We start from the raw sequence: 26,728 nt of genomic DNA on the forward strand, positions 1-26,728 counted from the left end.
GAACTGACCATTCATTAGACTTCTGTTGTTTGTATTCTCTTACCAATAATCTCTCCTCTCAGAGTTTTCTTCTATATTGGTATCTAAAAATTATCTCATAATACAATACCATAGAAATATGGCTCAGGGCAAGGGATAGGTTTGACATCATTGGTTATGCATTATGACATCATTTGGGGCAGGGCCTACGCTACCATTAGGCAACCTAGGAAGCTATCAACTTCTGCTCCTCAATGTCACTGTTAAGCTGGGACTGTTTTGCTTGGCTATGATATCACAGCCAAGCTCCACATTCAAAGCCTGAAGAGCAGAGGAGGATGCCTCCCTGGGTTTAACTTATCTATTATTTTTTTTATTTCAAGATTTGACATTTTTTACCATCAGTAGATCTACATACTTTTGTCAACCCCAAAGGTTATGGGATGGAATGCAGACTTAACAACAAGTGCTCCTGTGGAATTTCCTAGTGATCACTATTTCCTCTTATGGGCAACTTTGCAAATTAGCTGTTAACGACTACACAGGTGTTATGAACAGTGAATGTGCTCCGCTTAGTTCACAAGTTTCAGATTCAAATAAAACATTTTACTGTAGTAATAATACAAGGGGTGATACATATTTTAATATTTATATCTAGAAGCATTCAGTTCTCTGATAATATGTGTACATGGCTCTATATGTCAATTCTAAAAAGAAAAACGGTGTGGAACTCCTTGGATTGCTAAATAAGAGAAAATAAGAAACACTTTGATCTGTTGTCCATTAACTACTTCACTGTTGAGGCTTTACTCATCCCTGTGCTGAGCCTATTTTGGTACTTTTTAGGTTGAACACATTCCAGCGTCAGTATCAATAATTGGTTTATGCAGTTGGCACACAAATTATATTTTGCTTCTTTCAGAAGACTTTGAAGTTTCACAAAATACCTCTTGATACAGCAAAGAAATTCTACCCAAAATATACAAAAAATGGAATTCTACACCTAGATTTTCATAATAAATCTGCCTTGAAAATGATAATGCATATTTTTGCTACTTTGCACAGTCTTAAATGCTGACAATGTGTTGGAATAATGTTGGTAGCCCAGAAAAGCATACCATTTTGAAAACTAGACAACCTCATCGGGTGAGAGTACTACTGAGTTTATTGAAGCCAAAATGTTGGCGAACTAGGCATCCTGTTTTATAAATTATTTGATCATTCAATAATGCGTTTTCTTTTAATACAAATCATGTAACACACTTTAATAAAGAGAATAATACAAATAAATACATTAAAGAGCAAAAATTAATTGCTTTATGAATAATATAAATGAAGAACATGTATTCCTGTAATAATATTTAAAATTTTTGGCAAATTAGTTTGGTTGTGCCTCCTTCATTACACAGTGACCCCCCCTTCATCACATGGTGCCCCTTTATCACACGCTGTCCCCTTGTCACACGCTGCCTCCCTCTCCTCAATCACTCACTGCATCCTTTCCACCATCACACGTCCCACCTTTCCTAATCCACGTTGGTGCCCCCCTCATCCTCATCCACATTGCTGTCCCCTTTCCTTCACCACACGCTGCCTCCCTCTCCTCATCCACATTTCTGCCCCCCTCTCGTCATCCACATTTATTCCTCCCTCTCCACCACCACATGCTGCCCCCCTCTCCTCCACCTCACGTTGCCCCCCCTCTCCTCCACCACACTTTGTCCCCCTCTCTCCTTATTCAACCTGGCTGTCCCACCCGTCTCCTTTTTCAACTTTGCTGTCTCACTTCTCTCCTTTTTCAACCCTTCTGTCCCCCTTCTCCTTTTTCAACCATGCTGTAACCCCCCTCTCCTTTTTCAACCTTGCTCTCCCCTCTCCTTTTTCAACCGTGCTGTACCCCCTCCTCTCATTTTTCAACCTTGCTCTCCCCATTCTCTTTTTCCAGCCTTGCTCTCCGCCCTCTCCCTTTTCAACCTTTCTCACCCCTCCCCTCCTTTTTCAAAGTTTCTCTAACTCCCTCTTCTATTTCAACCTTGCTCTCGGCCTTCTCCTTTTTCAACCTTACTCTCACCCTCTCCTTTTTCAACCTTGCTCTCCCCCTCTCCTTTTTCAACCTTGCTGTCCCTTCCGTTATTTACTTACCTTCCTATGACCTTTTTCTGTCTTCTACTCTTTTGTCTTCTGTTCTTGGCTCAGTTTGGGCGTGATGTGGTGATGTCATGCCCAACACTATCAGTCAGAAGGGAGCAGAGGAGAGGCAAAGGAAGGGGCTGTAGCCGCCAGGGGGGTTTTTTTGTATTTTTTTTTTGTACCTGCGGACAAGCGGGGATAGCAGGCTGGGGAAGCACCCCTCAGTCTTGATGCCCCCTGCCTTGCTTACCCCGCTTACAGCCCTGTCCCCATCTCAGGACTTCTTAACACTTTCTGTAGCATAGGGTGTTATTGTGTGGTCATTACAGGGAAATAACTTGACATACCCCTGAGTTTATTAAAGTCTGTATGGATTATATCAAGGCTTCTTAACAGTGATTTCAGTAGCATAGGGGTTACTGTATGGTGATCAATCCAGATAACTTCAAAGGGTCCACATTTAAAATTAGAGTGCACATGTGTATGTGGGTGCTAGTGTGGGACATGGGGCATTTTAAGTGCCATCCCCCTATCTCCTGGCTCTTCAGATTTTGTTTGTAGTGTAAGGCTGAGCACTGCATGCTCAGTGACATCATTGCACACTGGTGCAAAGATGTCATTAATTGACTCTTCTACTAGCCCCCACTTTAGGGTATGTGTGGCGGATGCGTCAGACTGGTGCTAACATTGAATGGGTTATTTCAAACTATCAACATCTTTCCAATGCATGTAGAAAAGAATACATATAAATAGTTTATTTAAAGCCCTCTTCATAAATTAGTCATACTTTTCATTTCTTGCTTTTTAGAGATGTTGAGGTAAGTTATGAGAAAAAAGAGGTGGTGAATGCCATTCACATCATCAAGAGATTGGGGAAAAATGTTCGATGATGCCCCTGCCCATTCAGGAGAATACCTTCCTCTATCAGAAGTGCAGGAAGTATCTCTAAAACCCAGGTGTCTCCCAGACATTTCAGGATAGAGGACAACTGTTATGTTAGTGTATGTTAATTAAATGATTCATATTTCACTAAGCACAATTCCAAACTTATTACAGCTTGATGATTGTCCCCCAATATATACTATATGTTCTATCAATTTTAAAAGATGTCTGACAAAGTATATAAATTGCCTTCTAAAATTGCTGGAAATCTTTCCCTCGTGCTGCGGAAAATCCCCATTTCTGTGCCTGTATTAAATTTTAAGCGCCAATGGGCTGATTCCAACCCACTACAATACCCCTTAAATACCTAGATTTATCTGAATAAAGATAACCATAAATAACGACACAGATACGTGATTAAATTTTGGCAAACTAAGGTCACAGTTTATTTAATTCGGTAAAGATGATGGCAATGAAAACGTATGCAGGCAAGCTCTAGGCAATATAAAAATACCTTATCCAAAACCTTAAAGGGATGGCCAGCCGGCCATAACTCTTGCGCAACCTTAAGGTGTCAGAAAGACCCCAGCCCTCTGGCCTCATGGTACGCTTCCTAAAACGATACCCAGGGCACATGCACAGGTGACCCCCTAAAGAGACAGGATCGAAGGGAGGAAGACTCCTGCCGCAAAGAAACACACTTGTGCCCTGTATTATCTGCTGCCTGCACCGTTTTCTCGCCAAAGAAGCTCGTCCTACAGACCATGCTGCCCGCCACCATCTGATGACCCTAGGAACTCTGCCAAACTAGCATAGGTCTGCTCATTGAGCAACACTAAACCCTTATCCATAAGATGCACCCCATCTGGCCTGTAAAGGTGTGGATAACAAAACTTAATCTCTGGGTGCAGAATGGCCAAACCGCCTGATCCCTTCACAAATATATACACTGATCTGTTAACTTGCCTCCTCAAATTGTCCATAATCAAACCACTATGTGCTTCTCTCCAATTAAGCCTAGGGATAATATGGGACCAGTATATTTTCATAAGGGGACAGCTAGATGCAATAATTTTCAAGTCATCAATGATACGCCAAATAAGACCAATAGTTTTCCCCTTAGCCAAATCGTTGCCTCCAAGGTGTATTACTAAAACGTCAGGGGCTCGGCTCACCGCTACTTTATAAAAAAAATATGGATTTAAATTTGTGCCAGCACAAACCTTTAATCCCAATCCATTGAAAATTTGGTGTGATGGAGCACTTTGATGTATCCTGTGCCAATGGGTGCTTAGCAGCCCATTAAACAAAAGAATGCCCAACAACCCAGATTTGAAGGGGCGGCGTGTCAGCAACAGGATGAAATATAGGTTAACAGACATGAACTCCAACACCCGTACTATTCATCCAAAACTGTTACATAATAATACATCCTTGTTCCAACGCCACAATGATGGGAAAAATCTCCAAAACCATAAAGTTGGATGTCAAACTTGAGGAAATCCATTTAAAAGGCCAAGCAGCGGCACACCACAACCCTTCAAGAAAAGCACCAAAACCAACAGAACCTGATACATCCGTAAACAGCTGAATATCCATGTTAGATACAGCTGGCTGCTTTAACAATCCTGTCCAGGTTTGCTACTTTCCTTGTCTGCTCTGTTCTCCTGTGGATCACATGACTCACCTTCAGGGCGGGTCATTCAAACCTGCTCTATGTAAACTCAGCACTGACACCTGCTCATTGTCAGTGCAACTTGTTTGCTAGCCTGACTCCATGGACTCCTGTGTATTCTCTGACCCTTGTGCATTCCTGAACTCTCCTGTTGGATTCCCTGTGGGTGAACCTGCTTCATCAACCAAGTGCTGGTAGCACTATCTTTGGGACTCTCCTGTTTGCAAGTATCTTTACGCATCATTTTACAAGACTTTGTTTATTATGCCAAGTGTGCAGATTCTCATCATTGTGAAATACTGAACTGCCATCTCATCTATACTACTGTACAAGAACTTATTTGATACCTTCTGGACTGTTCCGCTGATGCTGCAATTTCCACACTCTGCGGTGATCAGACTCTTACCTTGCATATATGTTGTAGTGCTAATCTCTACTAATTACCGGACCCCTGTGGTATCCTGAACATCATTTCTCACCATCTCTGTGTACAGAACTTTGCTGGTCTCTATACTTGTCTTGTCTTGTCACAGCTATCACCATCCATGCTGCATACTGACTACTGCCAAATACCAAACCATTGCCACGCCCTGCCGTGACTAACTTACATATTCGGACGTGCACAGAACCTGCTAGTAGTCAGCCGTGGACTCCTTCTGTGCTCAGTGGATGCAATACATATTCTATGTGTTTTATTGATACTTGCATTTATGTCCCATATATATATATATATGCCTTGTGATTTTCAATACTGCCGTGTTTAATGCTTAACCATTGTAATGTTATATATGACAATCTGCTTATCTCATTACTATTTGCTACATTGCTTATTATGTGTTGATATGTACTATGCTCATATTCATTGAAGTACATATTAAGCAGACCCATTGCCTTGTGTTCTTATTCTCTAAGCATCATATGATCCTGACTCAGCTAAGTCACGTGCCCAGGCCTTCGTGGGAACCGCCCACTAGGCCTGATATTGTTCCAGTCCATAACAGCTGCATCCAAATTCTTACACCATTAAAATGAACTAAAAGTTGATCCCAAACATCCAGATCTCATTTTATTTCTTTTGACAGCCAAACTGTTGCATGTGTCCTAGTATTTCCAGCAATACTTATTTGCAATTTGCGACACAAAACTTTTCCCATAGTGATCACACAATAAGCAAAATTGAGAGACCCCAGTAATGATTGAACTTGCCTAAGAGAAATTTTAGTAGCCTTTCTAACCAAAACAATAGTGTCTTCCGTTTTTAATTTTATCAACAGAAAGCTTTCAAAAACCAGCTACAGTATTGATTTTAATCCCTAAAAAGAACATAGTATTTGGACCCTCAGTCCTTTTGTGTGCTATGGGTATTCCGAAAATTTGTAACAAAGTCTTAACATCAAACAGAACTTTAGCACAAATATTGAAAATTGACAGGGACTACTATAAGAACAACATGCCCATTGCCAGCCGTCACGCACCAATGTAAAAAGGAACTAACATGCTCAAAAGCATCTATCAACAAAAAAACCCTCCCTAGTCTGAAAATCCATAAAGAAAAATGCTGAAGGATGCAGGGGCAAAGGCGGAATGCGGCTTCAATATCAACTTTCACCATCAATGCTCCTTCCCTAAAATTTCTCACGAGGCCGAGAGCAAACTCAAAATCTAGATAAACAACTCTAGTATGCTGGGGATTAATAACATCATTCACCGACAAACCTTCTGGGAAAGATAGGTGATGAATAAACCGAAACTTGCCTGCGGCTTTCTTAGGCACTACACCTACCGGTGAAATTACCAAATGCGGGCAGGGAAGGAAAGTGAAAGGCCTGCAAATACACCCCAATGGTACTTCTCTAACAATTTTGTCTGCTAGAATGTCTGGATGTTGATACGCTGATTTGAGATTTCTATTAGCAACAACTCTCAGATCCCCAACAATCAGTAACTTGTAACCTTTAGTAAAACCATTCCAAAGAAAATTGCCAATCTCTCTATTAGGATAAAGCCTAAGCCACCTCCCCAGGGAATCTACAGATACAGGAGTAGGGGCCCTAATTAGCAGGAGGTGGCTGGGGGGCCCTATTGGGTGCCTGAGCTCCTGACAAGCGATTACACTCCTTAGCTGTGTGTCTACCACCGCATCGCAAGCAAAGATGTCTGAATTTACACTGGGTTCCCTTAAGGCAGTGCAAATTATTGTATGCAAAACATCGGTTCCCAACCTGAAAGAACTGGACTGATCTACCTGGAAAGCATTGCCTCCTATGTTGGCTCGTTGTCTGACCAGCCATGAGAGACTGTTGCACTGCAACCCAAATTTCTACATCTTTATACCTAAAGGTTATACTTTCTAACCCAGAAACTTTCTTACGAAACTCCTCATTGTATAACTCCCAGATCCAATTACCGCCAGACACATATATTCCATGTATCATATGCATGTATTTCAAAATCGACTGATGCGTTGCCGGCCTACTTTCCAAATATGCTGTTGCAAAAACTATGAAGCCTGCTAACCAATTATTGTATGATCTAAAACTCTCCTCACCACTACCATCTTTTGCTTTAGCTATGGCTAATTTCTTCTTACCTGCCTCAGTTACTGTAAACATGTCTACAAACAATCCTCGCTCTATCTTCCTCTGTACGCTTGGTCTAATATCTCTCAACATAGCCGTGTTTGAAACCTTAACCATGTCCTCACTTCTTTGAGCCACTTGTAATACCTGTCCTGATCTCTTATTTCTATGCTTTTTTTGTGATTTCATGTGAGATTTAAGCAGGCGCAATATTTTCCTTTGACTCTCACTTGACTCTGATTATTGCTCTCCTGTGCTAATAATATCAGAGTGACTTGATGTGTCGCCCTCAAAGTCTGGTCTCACATACTCACCAGACAATATTTCACCTGGAATACCTATGGACCTTCCCGGAGCAATTTCAGTCTCCATGCTTTGATTCCTCTCCTTACGATGTCCAACCGATTCTCCCAACACTGCTGATACATCCTCCTGTGATACTGCAGCAAACGAAAGGCTACTATCTGGCCTAGTGTGTGGCGTAGAGAACACATCCCTACTGCAAATAGCCTCTGTCATCCCCCTACTATGATGTGATCTTTTTTGACTCGATGAATAAGAGACATTGGATTGATTAATCTGCCTTTCTGAGCCAAGAGAGGCTGAGGGCACTGGCCTAAACACTGTGGGAGGCACATAACCCAGCGTGGAAGGCGGTAACGTCCTAAAATGCAGTGACCCTGTACTTGAAGCTGATTGTTGTTGCCAGCATCTTAAAGGAATAAACCCTTGATCCTGCACTGTGTGTGCTGTTAGCCTGTTGAACTGAGGCTGAAACTAAGTTCTCCAGGGAGGAGCAAGCTGTGTATTAACATAAGGACCTTGTTGTGTAGGTATGCCATGTGAAAAAATTGGAGGATGATGGTGGTATTGTAGAGAAGAAGATATTGATGCTGGCTGAGGAAACCAAGCTTGCCCGCCTGGGTTATGCACGTTATGTAAACCTTGGAGCTGTTGCATTGTTGGTGATGAGGCAACCATAAATGGCTGAACATAAGGCCCTGCCGAAGAAATAACATTCTGGGTAGCATATTGTGAACTATCAGTAATCTGAAGAGCAGAAACACCCATAAACCTATCAGATGTTTGCATAGATATCTGAGCAGTTTGTACAATGCCAATTGAATGATGAAGATGACTAAGAAAAATGTCGTTGTACCCCAGCTAACTAACCGTTATCCCTGTTTACATTTCGCAACAAAACATGAAGAGAATTTTGTGCTGTATAAATATTACTCTGCTGCACAGGGGTAATTAAACCTGATTCCAAACTCATATCCTGTCTCTGAGTACCAGTTACCTGCAATGAGATAACTACTGAAGGCATCAACATTGAATGTGTCACTGCCACCACACTTGTTTGCCCTTGTAACTGTGAAACTACATTAGCTGCTGTATTAACTGCCGGATTGTTAATATTAATTTCAATCTTAAAATCCTCTTCACTTAAAATGCTGTGCTGGAGGGGGCAGAGCTATCACGGGTGGGAACAGCCATTAAAACCGTTGGTGGTGAAATGACTGTCTGCTGTCTATCAGCAAGAGAAACCAGCTGTCTTACCCTGTTGTTTCCTACTCTTCTGTCACTACATCTGACAGTTTACGGGATCCTCGATCCCCTTGCTGCCCGACCTCTCCTACCATCATGCACCCTACATTATAAAATGTAATTAAATGCAAACACTTACACAGTAGTCCAAATGGAAATGTAGTAATTAAATAATGCAAATAAATGTCTGCAAATTGATATAATATAGCCACTATACTAATGATTTAAGTACAGCTGGAGAGGTCAATATGCAATCAGAAGCTGCGAGATAGTGCCACTGATAGTCATCATTATCATTGCTCCAGCCCAGATTACTTTATTTTTCAACAAGCAAACACTGCTGTATCTGTATATTGGTGTTAACATGGGGGAGATGGGAATGCAACCAGGAAATTAGAAGCACATCCTCCATTCCTATATGAACAGTAAGCTATTTTATTGTATTTTCCCCCTGTACAATGTGTATTAAAGGGATTGTAACATTTGCATCATTTAACGGCATCAACCAGGAGCGACTTAGCAGCATTCATTGCCAAAGGGGCCATAGTGTTATATGTCATGTGATTGTCTCACATTCAATAGCATGGCTTTTTGCTCTGAAATAACTAAATTATACAAAGGAGGTCATTTATGAAGTGCAAATCATTCGCTCTGCAGCACAAAAAGCAGCTTTGGACCCACCGTGTGCCTTGATTTGTTACGAGTGCTCAAGGATTTCAACCAGGCACATAGGGGCCATGTCTGCAGAGGAGCAGCAGTTTGCACAGGCAGAAGGAAGGAGTTATAGGAGGGAGAATAAAAGTGGGGATTCAATTGCTGGCGAATTGGCGCACGGACATCACTGTGATGTTCGGCTCTGCACATTGTCGGCCATTACGATATTAATCTCCGCTCATTTTTCTGCACACCAGAGACACATCGCGTTGAATTGACTCTCCCCAAAGAGTCAGCATATCGATTAGCTTTTTTTTTTTATTTTGCAGCACGGGAAATACAGAGATTTCATTTTGTGGAGCAGGATTATTGCACTGAGATAAAGGATTGGAAATGTAACATTTTCAGGGATGTTTCTTGCTGTTCAGAGGGGCACATAGCCATTTCCAAGTGAGACTTCAATTTTGCACCAGCACATGGCTTTTGGACATTGGGCCTCATCCTATACTTTTTAATGGGACCCATTTTGCACAAAGGATGTATGTGGTAGGATTTTGATGTTTATACGCTTGCACAGTGTGCCTATAAAAAAATCTCTCCTCTCTGCACATCGAGGTGCACTTCTAGTTTGCAGAGATGTTTCACAAGAGCAGAGTATGGGAGAGCACTCTACAGTTTGCTGGGTGAACCATTCAGTGGTAATGATTATCATGATGCTTCAAATGGTGCCATTGAGGTTCAGAGGTACAAGGCGTTTTGCATTGAGCATCAGGTGTACTTTATGAACTCCAAAGTATTGCTAGTAAGAAACATAGTACACAGACTTTGTATTATTCTATAGGTATATGTTTCTATCAGAAAGATATAAAAAAAAATGACTCATTCACTGAGCTTGAATAGACAGAAGAACTCAATCTCCTGTTTTATGTCACTGTGTACTGCAATAGGCATAGAGAAAGGAAAGAATTTGCAGGATTAGGATGGTGTGGAGAATGATCTTATTGTAGTATTTATAAATACAAAAGTATCAAATTAACATAAATCTACAAACAACATGCATTTGATATCTTTAAATATATTTGACATAGTAAAGTTAACTTCTAATTTTAATTTACACTGAATAATGTGAGCAATCCCTCCTTGATCACTTGTTTGAGGCAAGGGGGGACCGATATGAAGTGAGACCCAAGCAAGATGGAATAAAAAAATATTACTACATTACAAGGCATTTACATTACACCCAGCCATTCACTGTACTGGTTAGAAAATGGCAACTCCCTATCAGGATGCAGAGAGGATATGATCCAAAACCAGACCAAGTTTGCGCTAGCTATTTCCAGGGCACGGAGTCTAATGTGACACTGGTTTTAATCAGAGCCCGCCGCAAAGGAGGGTGGAATTGGATTACCACCCAAGCTAAGGTAGCAAAGTTTAGCTTTCAATTTCTCCATGACTAAATGTTTTTTTAGTATTCATTGAGAGAAGCAAAACCATGAACATAGTGCATGTACTGTATGATCGTTTGTCTCCAAGGAATCTGCACATTTACATTTGTGTATCATTATTCAACATGTATCATAATTCTACGCACACATCACCTGGTGATCTTTTATGTATTTGTTATTACATTCGGAAGACATCTAATCAGGTCTGCTATATTAAGGCAGTAAAGAGGAAAGGGTGTAATAAAAGGAGCCGTGCATCTCTACTTAATCACTTCTCTTCTACATGCAGTGATTCATTTACATTAGGTTTACACTCACCTGTATACAGCAATCTAACCAGATCGTTACACTACTGTGTATATAAATGGACAGGCAAAAAATATGGATGTTCTACACATTTAATGAACATATACAATTTTTTCCTTTTCTACTAATGTTTCCTCTAACTAAAATAAATATCCAAAAAATGTTCTACATATATTTACAGATATTTGCTTATTAATTTGTCTATTTATATCTTTGGAACAGATCGAGTTGCACAAAATATCATAAAGTCCCATTTGGAGACGTGTCAATACACAGTGGATGAATTACATCAGTTAGCATGGCAGACCCATACTTACGAAGAGATCAAAGTATACCAGAACAAGGTACAGTAGATGCTGTATGTATTCTGTAAGAGACATGGGGCTAGATTTACTAAGCTGCGGGTTTGAAAAAGTGGAGATGTTGCCTATAGCAACCAATCAGATTTTAGCTGTCATTTTGTAGAATGTACTAAATAAATGAAAGCTAGAATCTGATTGGTTGCTATAGGCAACATCCCCACTTTTTCAAACTCGCAGCTTATTAAATCTAGCTCATGGTGTTATTTACTAAACGTGTAAAACGAATGCAATTTTTTTAAAAAACAAGGCCCCTAGGCTTTCAGAAAAAAAATCACTTTTTAAACAATGCAATAAGATAGGTCAGGAATTGCTTGCAACATTTTACAATTAAAGAAACTGCGGTTTAATCCAAATATAGTTGACATAATTGCAATCATGCTAACAATCAGTTACGTTTGCGGGTGTTGAAGTCATAAACACGTGGAATAATAAATTCACCTCATCATCTTTTACTCATCATTTCACTTTTTAATAAGTACTTCAAATGCCAATTCACTTTTTTTATACAGTCAAATATATCAGTTGTGGCCAACCCATGGCTGTAGATCCACTTGCGGCTCTTTGAGCTTTGAAATGTGGCTCCTGACCAGGAGCATTAACGAAGTATAGTGTTCCAGGCAGGGGCAGATTGGAAACATTCAGCTATTTGACTGCCTGAGAGCAGCCACATCTTGTGACCTCCTCTGCACAATCCTGTGAGGTCACAGTGTCACAGACAATCCAATCAGGGAAGGAGGAGTAGAGCGTGTAGTATGCTCTGTAGGGTAATAAGGGACATGTGAGATTTGAGGGAATGTGAAGAGGCTAATGGTCATGTAAGGAGATGTAATAGCATTTGGGAAGATCTGATGGAATGTGTGGATATCTGTTGACATGTGAAGAGGTTTGATTGGCATGTATGGAGCTCATTGGGACTTCTGTTGATATGTATGGGGAATTTGGGTAGATCTGATGGCATGTGGAGAGGCTGATGTGCATGTAAGGGGCATATGAGGGGGTGTGATGGCATATGGGAAGATCCGATGGGCATATAAAGAGGTCAGAGGGCACGTTAATAGGTCTGAGGGTTTGTGGATACAGAAGCAGCGTGAACTACTCTGAGGAGACTATCAGTAGCCTCCTCCGCTGGACACAGAAGCGGGGTAAGAGCAGTGCAGTGCAGAGCTGTGCTGATTTGATGATTATTCTGAACAATTTGGCAATGTGTTGCATTTTTTTTTTTGCATAGCAAGATATTGTCAATTATGGTATATTTTCAATATATATGTGTATGGTATGTACGCACATGTTTATACTGGGTATATATAGGGCCATCCCTGCCATATATTTTGCAAGGTGAAAAAATTATGTGTAAATAACAGCATCATCAAGCACTTTTATTTGACCTTGGAGTTACTTTCTTAAAAGCTAAATCATGTGTGAAACATGATGTATTCTGCAAAAGGTCAATAGAGCGTGTGGCTCGCTGCTATCCCTGCTATTAACATGCTACTCTATCACCCTATGCAATATATCGTATTGTTGCAATATCCACTATTATCAGGTGATGAGCTTTACTGTGTACTATGTATTGTAGTGGAGCAGTGCCCTCTTTTGGCCTTTACCACATTATGTTTTATACATTATTTTGCATTTTAAAAAGCAATGCACATGCTATCGAATGTACTGAATATATTTTGTTTGATATAACATGTATCCTTTGCACTGTTAATTCTTTTTTCTTTTGACCGTTAATAAACACTTGTTTAAAAAAAAAAAAAAAAAAAGCAATGCACATGCTAACAGCAGGTGCATTCAGTACTTTTTGTACACTGCTCTCTCAAATTCGCCTTATTTCTGAAGTAACACAGACCAATTTTTTATGGTGAGAACCCAAATTTTAAGCGCCCCTACTTTAGATATGCAGCTAGCAAGATTTCTGTCCATGTACCAGAAAATCCTTACAATACTAATGACACTCTATATTTACTAAGTTAGGGAAAAAATTATGAAATATATCATCAAACTTATTTATTTGAAAGAACACTGTAGTAACTCGTACAAAAAATTAGTTGGGATAGGTGTTTTCAGATGTTGCGTGTATTAAGTCATGTACATCATGTAGAGTAATAACTTTTACACATTATCTTTCATTCATCACTTTGCAGATACCTAGAAAGCTTATAAAGTACTAGGAACTTTATTTATACACTTTTTAAGTTAATTATTTCACATATTTTCTTTAATTTCTGTGTATTATTATTATTATGATTATTATTATTATATTTCCTAGGCTGATAAATTCACATATCTATCAATGTGGATAAATTGTACCTCTCTGTAGGTAAGGGGTTACTTTGTGTCTAGAGGGAAGAGATAGAAAACAAAACAGGAGATAATAAATTAAAAAGGGAGATAACTAGCTATTAAACTAGTTTCCCTAATATTGCTATGCCAAGTATATCATATGTCAGAAAAGAAGCATTTCATTTTAATGATTCCAGTGGAAATCCTAGGAAAGCGGACACTCATTTGAGGTGTATATATGAATTCAACAACTTTATTGTTGTAACTGATGTCCTTGTGGAGTAAGATTGGCATAAGTGTGCATGTTCTCACAATTGCTGTGTTAGTCTTGAACTGATAAATATTACAGTATAACTGTGACCTCGAGATTTAAGCTGATATGTATCAATTCAAATTTACACATTTTAAAAGTATTTAGGCTGAGCAGTCTACTTTCCCTTATGCCTATACAGTCCATCCCTTTGCATTTCTGACAGAAAGTTGTTCATTTGAATTTCCCACAAACTGAGATGTTTTTCTTATCCGTCTTTCTTGCAGGCAAGAGAAGCTTTGTGGCAGCAGTGTGCCATTCAGATTACCCATGCAATACAGTATGTGGTGGAGTTTGCAAAGAGAATAACAGGCTTTATGGAACTATGCCAGAACGATCAAATATTGTTACTTAAGTCAGGTAAGTAGATGATAATTTTGATGATACAGCTAAAATTGAACCTACTTCATGCACTTTGTGCTTTCAACTAGCACATGTAATCTGCATCTGAGAAGAACTGGTCTTTTAATGGACGTTGTGCTGTTATGCTGACATGGGGCTTTTTATGGCACAGTCAGCTTTTAAGCTGGTAGTTGGGTTGTTATACTAATATGTGGGTAATATGATTCAGATTTGGGTTATTATGCTTTCATTATGCTTTCACTGGACTGTCATACTTCAAAATTAACAAGCTGTAAATCTCATTTGTCAGTTGGTAGAGAAAGGCCCACTTTAAGACATTAGTGGGCACAGGACAAAGATCAGTAGGCCTCCAATCCTCTTTTACAAAGCATAAGGGGAAACTTGCTATTGTATCACAAAAACAAGATGTAGCAAGTCTTCTTAGAGTAAAATGTTTCCATTGATAGAAATTCTTTAAGGATTTAGAATAAATAGAGATTGAACAAATTTTATGCTTTGAATTGGGTCTTGGTCTCAATCTAGGATTAAAACTTGATGTGGGTTCAAATTTATGATTTAGGCCAGGGTTTCCCAAACCCAGTCCTCAGGGCTCCCTAACAGTGCAGGTTTTCCATATCTCCTTGCTGGAGCACAGGTGTATTCATTACTGACTGATACATTGTAACAGATCCACAGGTGGTCCTAATTATGTGACATGTGATCCAGAAAACCTGCACTGTTAGGGAGCCCTGAGGACTGGGTTTGGGAAATCCTGATTTAGGCGAATGTCAGAGCAATGTAAGTGTCAGCGTTTCCTTAGGGACAGTGGTTCAAAAACTGTGTGCCACGGCTCCCAGGGGTGCCACAGCCAGGACCAGTGGTAAGCAAGACGGGGGACTACTTGGTAATTATTTTGGCTTACAGGGGTTTGAAAACATTACAGAGTCCCTAAGAGTGCCTCGACCTGAGAAAGTTTGAGATCCACTGGGCTAGTATGCATGAATGACAGGCCATCCCTTTTGAAACAAGGGAACTTCTGAGGACATCAGGGGCTGAGAGAAAAGCTCTGTGATCCAGACTTCATTGCTAGGAAGTTTAATGTTGGGTTTCCTGCCCTGGTGGACCTAGGGCAATTCCACCCATTTATTAAAATAGTTATAGATACAGGATATAAGCTAAAATCAAGAAAACTATTTTCTTTTCAACTAAAAATATAATGTGAGGGTTATTACATAATTGTTAAATTGTCAATAAATTCTATACACTGTATTGTTCTTTAAGTTAATTTTTTTAATATAATAATACCATTAAGGTGTTGATGGAGTGAACATTTACAAAAAAGTAGGTGGAGGATTGTTGCTATAGTGACATAACTACCCAATTAGAGTTATTTATGAAAAGATAGTCTTACATGAACAGTAAAAATACACCTACTATCTCTTACAGGTCACCACACACTTATATATCCATGAACATATATCCATGAACGTAAAAATAAATTTTAGACGCCATAGCTGTTGGTGCATTGCCACCGAATTACATAGTTAAGCATCATCTTGATATGGCTGTTTATACAATGAGTGCATCTTCATGGCTATAGGAAATCTCATGTGACATCACCAGGGACTTTTCCTGGTAGCCAAGCCTGGTATATTGCACTGGTTTGATGAATCAGCTATTTAATACAAGGCATTACTTTAGGATTCAGACTCTAATTGAGTCTAATTGGTGAAATAAGTGAAAAACAAAATCAAACATGTGCCTCCCCTTTATTTTCCTTGGAAGAATTAGAGGAATACATTTAAGGTTAATTCTTGAGGGTCACGCTAATAAGAGCAACCCTCAAGATTAAAAGTAGTCATGGGAAAATTATAGAAAAGTTTATTTTTGTCATGATTTTTGTCTGTTTTAAGCTAATGGAGCTAAAATGAAAAGTTCAACACAACAAACAACAGCGCTGATAACTGATATACACAATCAATACATAACCAGTCCGTGTGGTAAAAATGTATGCAAACAATTTATTGAAACAATTTATTAAAATAAATCATAAAATATGAAACACTGGCCAGTGAAATACAGCTGATCATATAAAAGGTCAGATAAACCGACTACATAGACCAACAGTGAAACAAATGAACCAAATGATCGGTCACTCCTGGAGAGATATGTGATATGATAAAGGAAAAGTTATCTATTTTAGTATGTTACAAAAGGACACCCCTATATGTCATGAACATTGTTTAAAATAAGGCCCTTTTGAAACGTCATAACTGTTGTTTGTTGCATTATTTACTCTATTACTAATTATCTTACTGGTCAGCTGCCCCCCAGGTACTATACCACTTGTTATGCTTTTATGGTTGCAAACAGTGACATCTCTCTGTAGTTGGCATAAGAACGAGTAAATTAGTCCTCTATCTTATTAAGCACATGTAGATGGACACATCCTCCAAAAGAGGTAGAGAGTTGAAAGCGAGAGTAAAATGAGACTGACAGAATCTTAAAGGCAAATATAATTATACATTTTTACAATTATTATTATTATTATTATTATTATTAATAATAATAGTAATAATAATAAATTAGTTCTAATATAAAGGTATATAAAATATGGGAATGAATAGCTAAAGTTTAGTGCTAATGTGTTGACATTAACTATAGAACTATAAAGGGGATAGAACAACTTAAATGGTTCTTTGAAAAAAGGTTATCTACTCATCTCCAGAGAACCTTAAACAGCATGTCATAATAATAAACGTGCTCTTATGCATATGACAGTAATATTGCTAACAGCACAGCACTTGGCTGCAATTCATATGCATAATTATTGCATCTGTACATGGACGTAGCATGATTTTTCAAAATAAAATTTGACTAATTCCATATTACTCATTTTGTTCAGAATAGTATAAATTTGAATACATATCAATGAATTATAAGAGTTTTCTTGCCAGTGAACAATTATATATAATTTCTATACGTAAAGCACAGTAAGCGCATGTACATCTAATTTTATATATATATATATATATATAAATCTCTCCTGTTTGGTGAAATCAATGTGCACCAATCGCTTTGTCTCCCAGCTTCTTTAAAAGTGAAGTTGAATGATGTACAGTGTCTGTGCCCAGCACATCACTGGAATTGCTGGTTCATCATTATTGCTGGATGACAAACAGGTTTATGGGAGGGTTATTAATGAAAGTAGGGTGGAACACACTTTTTAAATTGAATAGGTTTATGGAAACAGTGCTGCAATTACAATATAAGCACTGCACAAGGCGAGACATAATTTAATGATATGCTCAAATTTACACCACATTAGTACATGAAGCAGTAAATCCAAATTATTATTATCAATATATATATATATATATATATATATATATATATATATATATATATATGTCTGTGTGTATACCTGTAAATGTGTATTCTCTTATGGTCTTTATGTACTTAGGTAAGTAATTCAAATGCATTATTGTACTCTTATGTTCTCTACATAGCATATTTATTATTTTGAATGAAGAGTGAAATTACAGTGTATTAAGAATATACGATCAATTAGCTTAAAGCATCTTGCTTAAAAAGATTTTGATTTGCGCACACATGATTGGCTAGTGAAATGTTAATATGTAACAACCACACAATCTTTTCACCTACTACATATTTAATATACATTATGCAGAGAGGATTGGAGCATCCATTGTGACACCCATTACTGTGCCACATTTTTTGTTACATGTTGTATTTCTTTTTTTTGACAGGCTGCTTGGAAGTTGTTTTAGTGAGAATGTGCCGTGCCTTCAATCCATTAAACAACACTGTTCTTTTTGAAGGAAAATATGGAGGAATGCAAATGTTCAAATCACTAGGTATTTGTTATGTTACTATACTAATTAAACATGTCTTTAGAAAAAAAGCTACTGACAGATATACAAAATGCAACCTAAAGCATTGCTTTTTTTATTTTAGGCATAGGTACAGATTTTATATATATATATATATATATATATATATATATATATATATATATATATATATATATATATATATATATATATATATATGTATATATATAAATATATATATATATATATATATATATATATATATATATATAGAAAGTGTGTGTGTGTGTGTGTGTGTGTGTGTGTGTGTGTGTGTGTGTGTTTACCTACAAGTTTCCTTTATTTACCAGTGTATGTAAAATTAATATGGGCTCATTCTTGTTTCTTTTTTCCTAAATTAACATTTGCGTATTATAAGAAGATATGTAACAGTAAATTATAAGTCTATTCAAAGCATGCATGGATTTGTATAAAACACTCAACAAACTATAATCTAAAATCTTGTAATTTATAGTGACCTATGTTTAAATGTGAATATAATATCTGTAGAACTGGTGAGTGTTGATATCTACTGTATTTATTAGTGAATGTTGTATATTCTAATGACAAACTCCCTAATGAAATTATAATGGTACCTTTTCAAAAATGCACTGATTCATGCTTCAGCATTATTAGATATCGGAGCTATTTTATCCACAATGATTACTAACTAGGCCCCAATGTATTTAGGGCAAATACCTCTATGTTAGTTTTCATATTTCTATTCACTCTTAATTTAAGATCAATTATTCTGAAATAGATTACTCTCAAAAAAAACAACATTTGAATTCAGAGTACAGTGACACTAATGATAACATTTCACAGTACAGTGATATCACATGTTGCTTTTTTTTCTGTAAACGGTTATCCTCAGGGCTTCATTCATGATCAACAATGGTATTCTGCCGATGCACTTTTGGCCCTTACTAGCTGAGTGTGAAAAGCTTTTGCAGGTCCTATCTACATTATTATCATACTAATTATCATTTCAATTATTCAGTCAATTACACTGAAATAAAAGCAGTGCTAAATTGTGCTGCACTTTCATGAGAAAATATAACCGCTGGTAAAACAGTATAATATAGACATAAAAAATACATCTATTTTAAAAGATAATTAGATCTAGTCTTTTTTTCTCTCTCTCCACATGATGTTGATTGAAAATCGGAGATTTTAACTAACCAAAATACTATTTTCCACTAGCACCTGTTTCCCTGACAGGACGGCAAGCTGTGTTCCAAGTAGAATTGAACAGTGATTAGCGTCTAGTTCTGACTGTTTTCCTTGGCCCGCAGGTTCTGATGATTTAGTGAATGAAGCATTTGACTTCGCAAAGAGTTTATGCTCCCTTCAGCTGACTGAGGAGGAAATTGCCTTGTTTTCTGCAGCCGTACTGATATCACCAGGTACTAATTATAATATTAAGTACAAATATGTCCTGTTTACATCTGGTTTTAAACCCCTATTTTCTTTATGACAGTGTCTAGAACAATAGACAATAGCTGACTGGTGAAGTAATACTAACAAAGGGCTAAGTTGCCCAGTGGAAACATTTTGGTTTTGCTTCTACCACTCACAAAGGAGTCACAAGGGACCAATGTTCTCTGTAAGCTGAGCAATATGAAAATTATAGTGTTAAAAACTGAGCTCAATAGGAAAAAATTATTTTACAGGATTGCACTGAATTTCAGATTCACATTACAGACCCTTAAGGGTTATATTCTCATTAGAACATACAGGGGATTTAGAAAAGCAGTGAAATGTATGAAATGTTTGTAAAGACTTATCACTAGATATTAACGTTATGGATAAGTTGATGGCATAATTCAGTCGCTACTAATTATTTATGTATTGCTTGATACATATAAATGTGTATGAAATTGATGGAAAATATGTACCAGTAGTTGGTTTATTATTCATACATTTAAATCTTATGACTTAGCTGCAGTATCAATGGTTTGTTGGCGGTCATAAAAACAGTGACACCTGTCACTATGAGTGAAATTCACAAAAGTCACTTTAGGCTTTTAACTGTGTTTTAAGAAATATGTTAATGATTTTGTCCTATGTTTGAACTCATGAAAAATTTTCAAAAGTGTTGCCAACCTGAACATCAGTTTTAAGTCTTATTCTGAAAAATTGCACGAAGCCAAAACAGCATCATACTTACAAAATTATTTTTTGTTTCCTTCAAAAATACTAAAAAAAATCTAGTGAATTTTATTCTTTTTTTTTTCATCTACATATTATTTCACTAAAATGATTTATTTGATAATAATAAATTACCTACATTGGAACATTTCAGTTCTTATAATGTGTAACTTACAAAACCATAGAAATAACTCAGTGACTTTAAGGGGCATATTCAATTGTTTGAATATCCCGCGGGGTTAAAGCTATTACCGTTATTTACGGTAATAGTAAGCTGGATTTCAGCCCGCGGCTCAGGGAGCTGCAAGCTGAAATCCAGCGAAAAAACTACTGTAATAATGGTATTTACGCGCACTATTACCGTAATAATTGTAATAGTGCGTGCGTCGCGAGATATTTGGCGTTTTCGCCAACAATTGAATATGCCCCTAAGAAGAATTTTTTAAAAAAAATATTTGAGAAGCGATGTTTATGACTAACCACTCTTCTATCTAAGGAAGTATAACTTGCTTGTTTAACAGTAAGCATCTTGTTCACTGTAGACAAAGTAATCTGGACATGAAAGAGTAAAAAGACCAATGTAATGAAAACTGCACCCTGCAATTTAATCTTTTCTTCAGTGCAATTCTATTCCACATATTTTCATAAGAGGTTACATTTTTAACGCTATCACTTTCAGATCACTCAAACACAGTATAGATATTTAATTTCTGTCATTGGCCTTCCAACAAGCTTGGATGTTCATTTACAAAGTGTTGTTAATTGTCTGGTTCATATAGAATAACCACTGTTTCCTTTTCTTGTATCTGGTTGTCTAGCAAAGTATCCTAAATTCATCCAAGCGACTTATAACAATAGAAGTTGCTCTCTCTGCAGAGCAACACATCCCCTTTTTGTCAATACATTTGTTCTAACTCTCCAGTCCTCTTACATCAAATCCTCTTTTCTTGTTGCTAACTAAAAAGCATGAGAGACAGGGAGTGAAAGATAATCCTTCTGGGGATATTCTTATGATTAAATTGTTTAACCACAGACTGTCATGGAGCATTTTCATTTAGCTTGACTGAAAAATGTTCTGAGACCAGTATTTGCAATCTAAGTAAAGGCAAAATACTAATCCATTATTTTCTGTGTGTGTTTGTTTTGCCTATTACATTTGTTTTAATTAATCCTAATACTATATCAAACATGTCCAAACTTTTCAACAAAACTCTTGTGCATTGTAACAACAATGGAAAGGTTATCTTTATGTGTTAGTTTAGACAGTGGATGTAGATGGTTTCTTCCTCTCTTCCCTATTGTCCTGTGCTACAGCTTTGTTTGTCATGGATAGAAATGATTATTGTGTCATTGAGACCACTAGATAACAGGCCTCCGGTAATACAACTAATGTCCCCTTGCCAAAGTCCTAAAGATCTGCTAATGGCAGCCAAATCATACATAACCTTAATGTAGCACCACTAATCTTGTGGTTTGTTTCTTCAGACTGCTACTAATAACTGATCTTTAGTTTTTCCTTATTGTAATATGACTACCATGGTAACAACAGTCACGTGGCACATGATATTGTTTGCAGAGAAGCATTGGCAGGTCCCTCTGAGCAATGTTTTAACTGTAACATCCTACCCCCTCTTCTCCCCCCTTCTGCAACCACATGACATGCTGAGAGCCGTAACCCTTGTGCAGCCATTATGATTTGCCATCCAACGACTATCACAATAAAAAGTAATTGATCTGATGTGGCGCTCCACTCAGTGTGCAGCCTGATGTATGTAGAGGAGTATCCACTGTTCTCCACAAATAAAATACAGACATAAAATATAGTTAACATACACTTAGCACGCACCTTTCCTATATAGGGACTCCAATTGAGGAGAGAGATAAGGTTCAGCTATCCAGTGAAGGGAGTATAGGAGTCCCTATCTCCTGTGAGATGTGAAAAGGTGCGCGCTAAGTGTATGTTAACTATATTTTATATCCAAGGACTATCAGATGCACGTACTTAAATTGCAATTTAAAATAAAAAAAAGTCTATGTGAGATTACTACTGTAAGGTTAAACGTGTTCTGAATTGAAGCTTATAAGACATACCTTGTTATGTATATTTTAATTCTTTGATGCTTATAAGTGTCTTTACTATTAAGTCAATGATTTGTTTTTGCTTGTTTCATTTCGATTATATCACATTAGAACGACCATGGCTGATAGAACCAAGGAAAGTCCAGAAGCTTCAAGAGAAAATTTATTTTGCACTTCAGCATGTGATTCAGAAGAACCACTTAGATGATGAGACATTGGCAAAGGTATGTGCTGGTCTGAAAAAGTGCATTTACATGTAGATCTGTAGTTGAGACACAAGGAACTCCAATAACAGATGACATGTGTCTGAGAAACTGTGTATGTGATTGCACATAACAATTTTCAAAGGCAATTTTCCTGAATTTGTTAACAATGGAGCACTACAGATGATATGTATTAAAACTGTGCATGAGCTGCTACTTTCTGGTGGATATTTACGCATGGTGTGAACTGGAGATTTCAACATGTATTATTTAGTTTAAAAAAGATTGATGTCACCTTGTTGCAACATAGTTATAGCTCCACAAAATAATTACCATTAGTGTGCATAGAAGTTGAATATTTGCATATATTGTTTTCCTTTGAACGCAGAAACAATTATAACAGATTTTTAAGATCATTATTTTTGGAGGGCTTGAAAAAAATGAGGGGACATCTCCATCCTACTTGTTCTTTCTTACTAGCAGCGCTGTAGTATATAGATAAAACAGTCAGCAACGTTATCTACTTGAAAAGCAAGAGTTGTGGAAAAGTATAATGATTCCAGATTTATTTTTAGATACTTTTAACATTATTTTATTATTCCTATATTCAAATATAAGGACACACTGTCACTGAGAGTATACCCTGTATGTGTTATTAGTTTAATATTCAAATATTACACCATGCATTACAATAAATGCGCAAAGGGACAAAATATCTAAAATAACTGTTCGTTGGTAAGCTGCCTTTTTCGTCTTCTTTGTATTAGTTTGCCATTTGACCCTAGTGATACTAGCGTTAACCTTTTATCTTAAAAAACTCAAGGTAATCATAATAAAATGATTACATCTCCAACTTGGAGGCAAACCCATCCTTTTCTGTACATATACAAAAATACGTGTTGTATGGAAGCTGGTGGTAAAGGGGCAGGATTGATTTTTATATATATATATATATATATATATATATATATAGGGTTAATACATTCATTTATTCACATACATCTTCACGATAAAACATATAAGTTTAGCAACTACAGAAAGAAAATATGTTTCTTTTTTTCAACTTAGTTTAAATACTATATATGGTTTTCCCCATATATATGATTTCTTTTCAACAATGGAAGTTTGTTATTTATTGCCATCAAGACATGATTCAAGAATTAGGATATCATTTCCTATTAATAAAAACTAATACAAATAATTAAACAATAATTGTATGCAAAGTGTATTTCCTAAAGATCCAGAATTGTACAAATGCATGAAGTCCACCTTAATAAATGTGCGAATATAAATCACAAACAATAGGGTATTATTTTCCTAGGGTGAGTCTTGTAAAAAATTAGACAAATAAATGCAAATGTCAGATTGTTATGTGTTGGTTACATCACATGTTTATTACTTCTACCTTGTTATTTAATACCGCTTTCATACTGCCGCCCCGGCAATATCCCGGGTTTTTCAAGCCGGGTTTTCGCCGGGGCTCGGAGCGTCCCAGCTCAGAAACACCATTCATACTGCACCTCGGACCCGGGAATTTCCCGGGTTGACCCCATTCATACTGCACAAGTCTGTGCCCTGGCAATTTGTGGGAGTCATCACCAGAGCAGTTTTCATTGGCTGAAAAATGGTGATACACAATATAATAATACAATAATACAATAATGAATAAAGGATAGCTCCAATTGGCTTATATACTTAGTCGTACTAGTCTAGGAGGGCTTTTTGAAAGGCATAAAGAGACTGGGAAACATACATTTAAGGGAAGGTTGTAGGAGCTTTTAAAGCTAGGCATTGCATATTTCAATGATTACCCCAAAAGACTAGACTTCTAGATGGAAAATTAATGACCTCTTTTTGGCAAGCATAAAATGAATGAGAAATGCCTAATTCCAAATCCTCCAGAGACAGGCAGACAGCCAATCAGCTTGTTTTCTGTGGAACCCGGGTTGAAAAACCCGGGTTGCACCATTCATAGTGCAGGCAACCCGGGTCCGACCCGGGAATTGCCCCTCGATAAATCCCGGGTTGAAGACCAGGGTTTTTAGACCCGGGATTTTTGACTTGTACAATTCATACTGCACCAAGACCCGGGTCGTTTGAGCTCGCCCCGGCAAAAACCCGGGATTTTGGTGCAGTATGAATGGGGTATTAGTTGTACTATATCGAAAAATAAACATTTTATATGTTTTAGGGGAGGGAGAGCTGTACATACCTTTCTTTGAATATCAGAACGGCTAAGTTTACTCAATGTTTTACAAGTTGCCCACTACTACTATCCCAAGTGGCTGACTTGGTTCAATTAATAAACATGCCTTGTTGTCAGCAATGCATTATATGCTGTGATAGACTCAATTACCTCTTTCTGTGTTTACATAGTTTCTATGTCCACTTTTGAGATATTTCTTCATGGTGGCCCCTAGTCAACAAAAGGTTAAATTAGGATAGAAAATATGCCTATTACTTTGGGTACACATGCACCAAAAACAGCACAAATAACAATATTGTCCCGATATCGGCACATGTATTGCCAAGAAATGAGAAATCACTCAGGTCATTATTGGATATAGCCGAAAATGTGATGGGCAGATTGATTTCTTTCATCTATTTAATTTACTGTAAACTACACTAAAAGGCCCCAATGTTATCCAGCATGTTGTCTTAAGTCAAACTGGAAACCGTCCCTGTCTCTTGGTGCTTATGCTGAACATCAGATATGGTCTTGTGTTTTATTTGTTTTTGAACTTAGTTCCATTTTTTAGAAGCTTAACCATCCTTGGAAATTTTGCATGAATTGTATATAATTTTAGTAATATTTTTCTTTCTTCACAGTTAATAGCCAAGATACCAAACATAACTGCACTTTGCAACTTACATGGAGAGAAGTTGCAGGTATTTAAACAATCTCACCCAGAAATAGTGAATACACTGTTCCCTCCATTGTATAAGGAGCTATTTAATCCTGACTCAAGCACTGGCTGCAAGTGAAGACAGTGGGATTTTTCACATAGCTATGGAATGCATCACTACTAAGACAAAAGAAATGTGCTCAAAAGGACTTAAGAAAACCACAAAAGAAACAAAAATAAACATCACTACAGCAGCACTAGGAATGTCCTGCACTTAATAGAATTATTTTTCACCGCTACAGTTTGAAGAATGTAAATATGCACCTCTGAGTGGGGCTCTCTCTTTTCTTCTTTATTAACTGTTTGATTTTCCTTTGGAACTGACCATTTAACACTTGTTGCCAGAGGCTACTGTGGAAAATAAAAGGTATTGCAAAGTCATCTGGTAGCCGAAGCATTTATCTTAATATATAGAACACTGGGTGTATTTACTTTTTTTATATATATAATTTGAGAGGCAACAATTTATAGATTTTATTGTAGATATCAATAAGAGCATATACTTCTACAGTATTACTCTTCTTTCTGGATTACTGTTTCAAATCTAATTTAAGTGAAATCCGACTTATTTCTATGTTTTAGATGCATGTGTAGTTGAACATCATATATATATATATATATATATATATATATATATATATATATATGTAAATGCACCTTTGCTGTGGTGTAATCCTATACTTACACAAAAAAAACTTTTCTAGTTTTCTTTTGTCTTTCATTGATGATGTTGTGTTTTTTTCCTTTGAATTTCTGTATTTAATTTATGTTTGGGCAATCAAGTTTAAATCAACAAAGCCATTGTTTGAACAATAATTGCCAATTTATTGTATACCTACCAAATGGTAAAAATGTCACATTGGTTTATGTACAGTATAAAGCATGCCAGGTGTGTGATGTAATGGTTTAGAATGACACAACACTCTCATATAGAAACAAATATTCTTCCACAAAAAGCATTTACATAAAATAAAAATGTGATACATATTCTTGTAAAC

The 26,728-nt window shown here is 37.1% G+C and overlaps 1 protein-coding gene across 2 annotated transcripts in view; it reads left to right on the forward strand.

Moving 5' to 3' along the window:
* Window positions 1–26,290, forward strand: part of RORB (RAR related orphan receptor B) — a 184,876-nt gene extending 158,586 nt beyond the window's left edge. For both annotated transcript variants that reach the window (XM_075210989.1, XM_075210988.1), the window contains exons 5-10: window positions 11,421–11,542; window positions 14,384–14,516; window positions 18,269–18,376; window positions 19,687–19,797; window positions 22,733–22,845; window positions 25,654–26,290. In XM_075210989.1, the coding sequence (XP_075067090.1) occupies window positions 11,421–11,542; window positions 14,384–14,516; window positions 18,269–18,376; window positions 19,687–19,797; window positions 22,733–22,845; window positions 25,654–25,809 (743 nt within the window). In that variant the 3' untranslated portion in view covers window positions 25,810–26,290. The remainder of the gene's footprint in view (window positions 1–11,420; window positions 11,543–14,383; window positions 14,517–18,268; window positions 18,377–19,686; window positions 19,798–22,732; window positions 22,846–25,653) is intronic.
* The last annotated feature ends 438 nt before the right edge of the window (window positions 26,291–26,728 follow it).

The sequence above is a fragment of the Mixophyes fleayi genome, chromosome 1 (assembly GCF_038048845.1).
Source record: "Mixophyes fleayi isolate aMixFle1 chromosome 1, aMixFle1.hap1, whole genome shotgun sequence".
Taxonomy (NCBI): Eukaryota; Metazoa; Chordata; class Amphibia; order Anura; family Limnodynastidae; genus Mixophyes; species Mixophyes fleayi.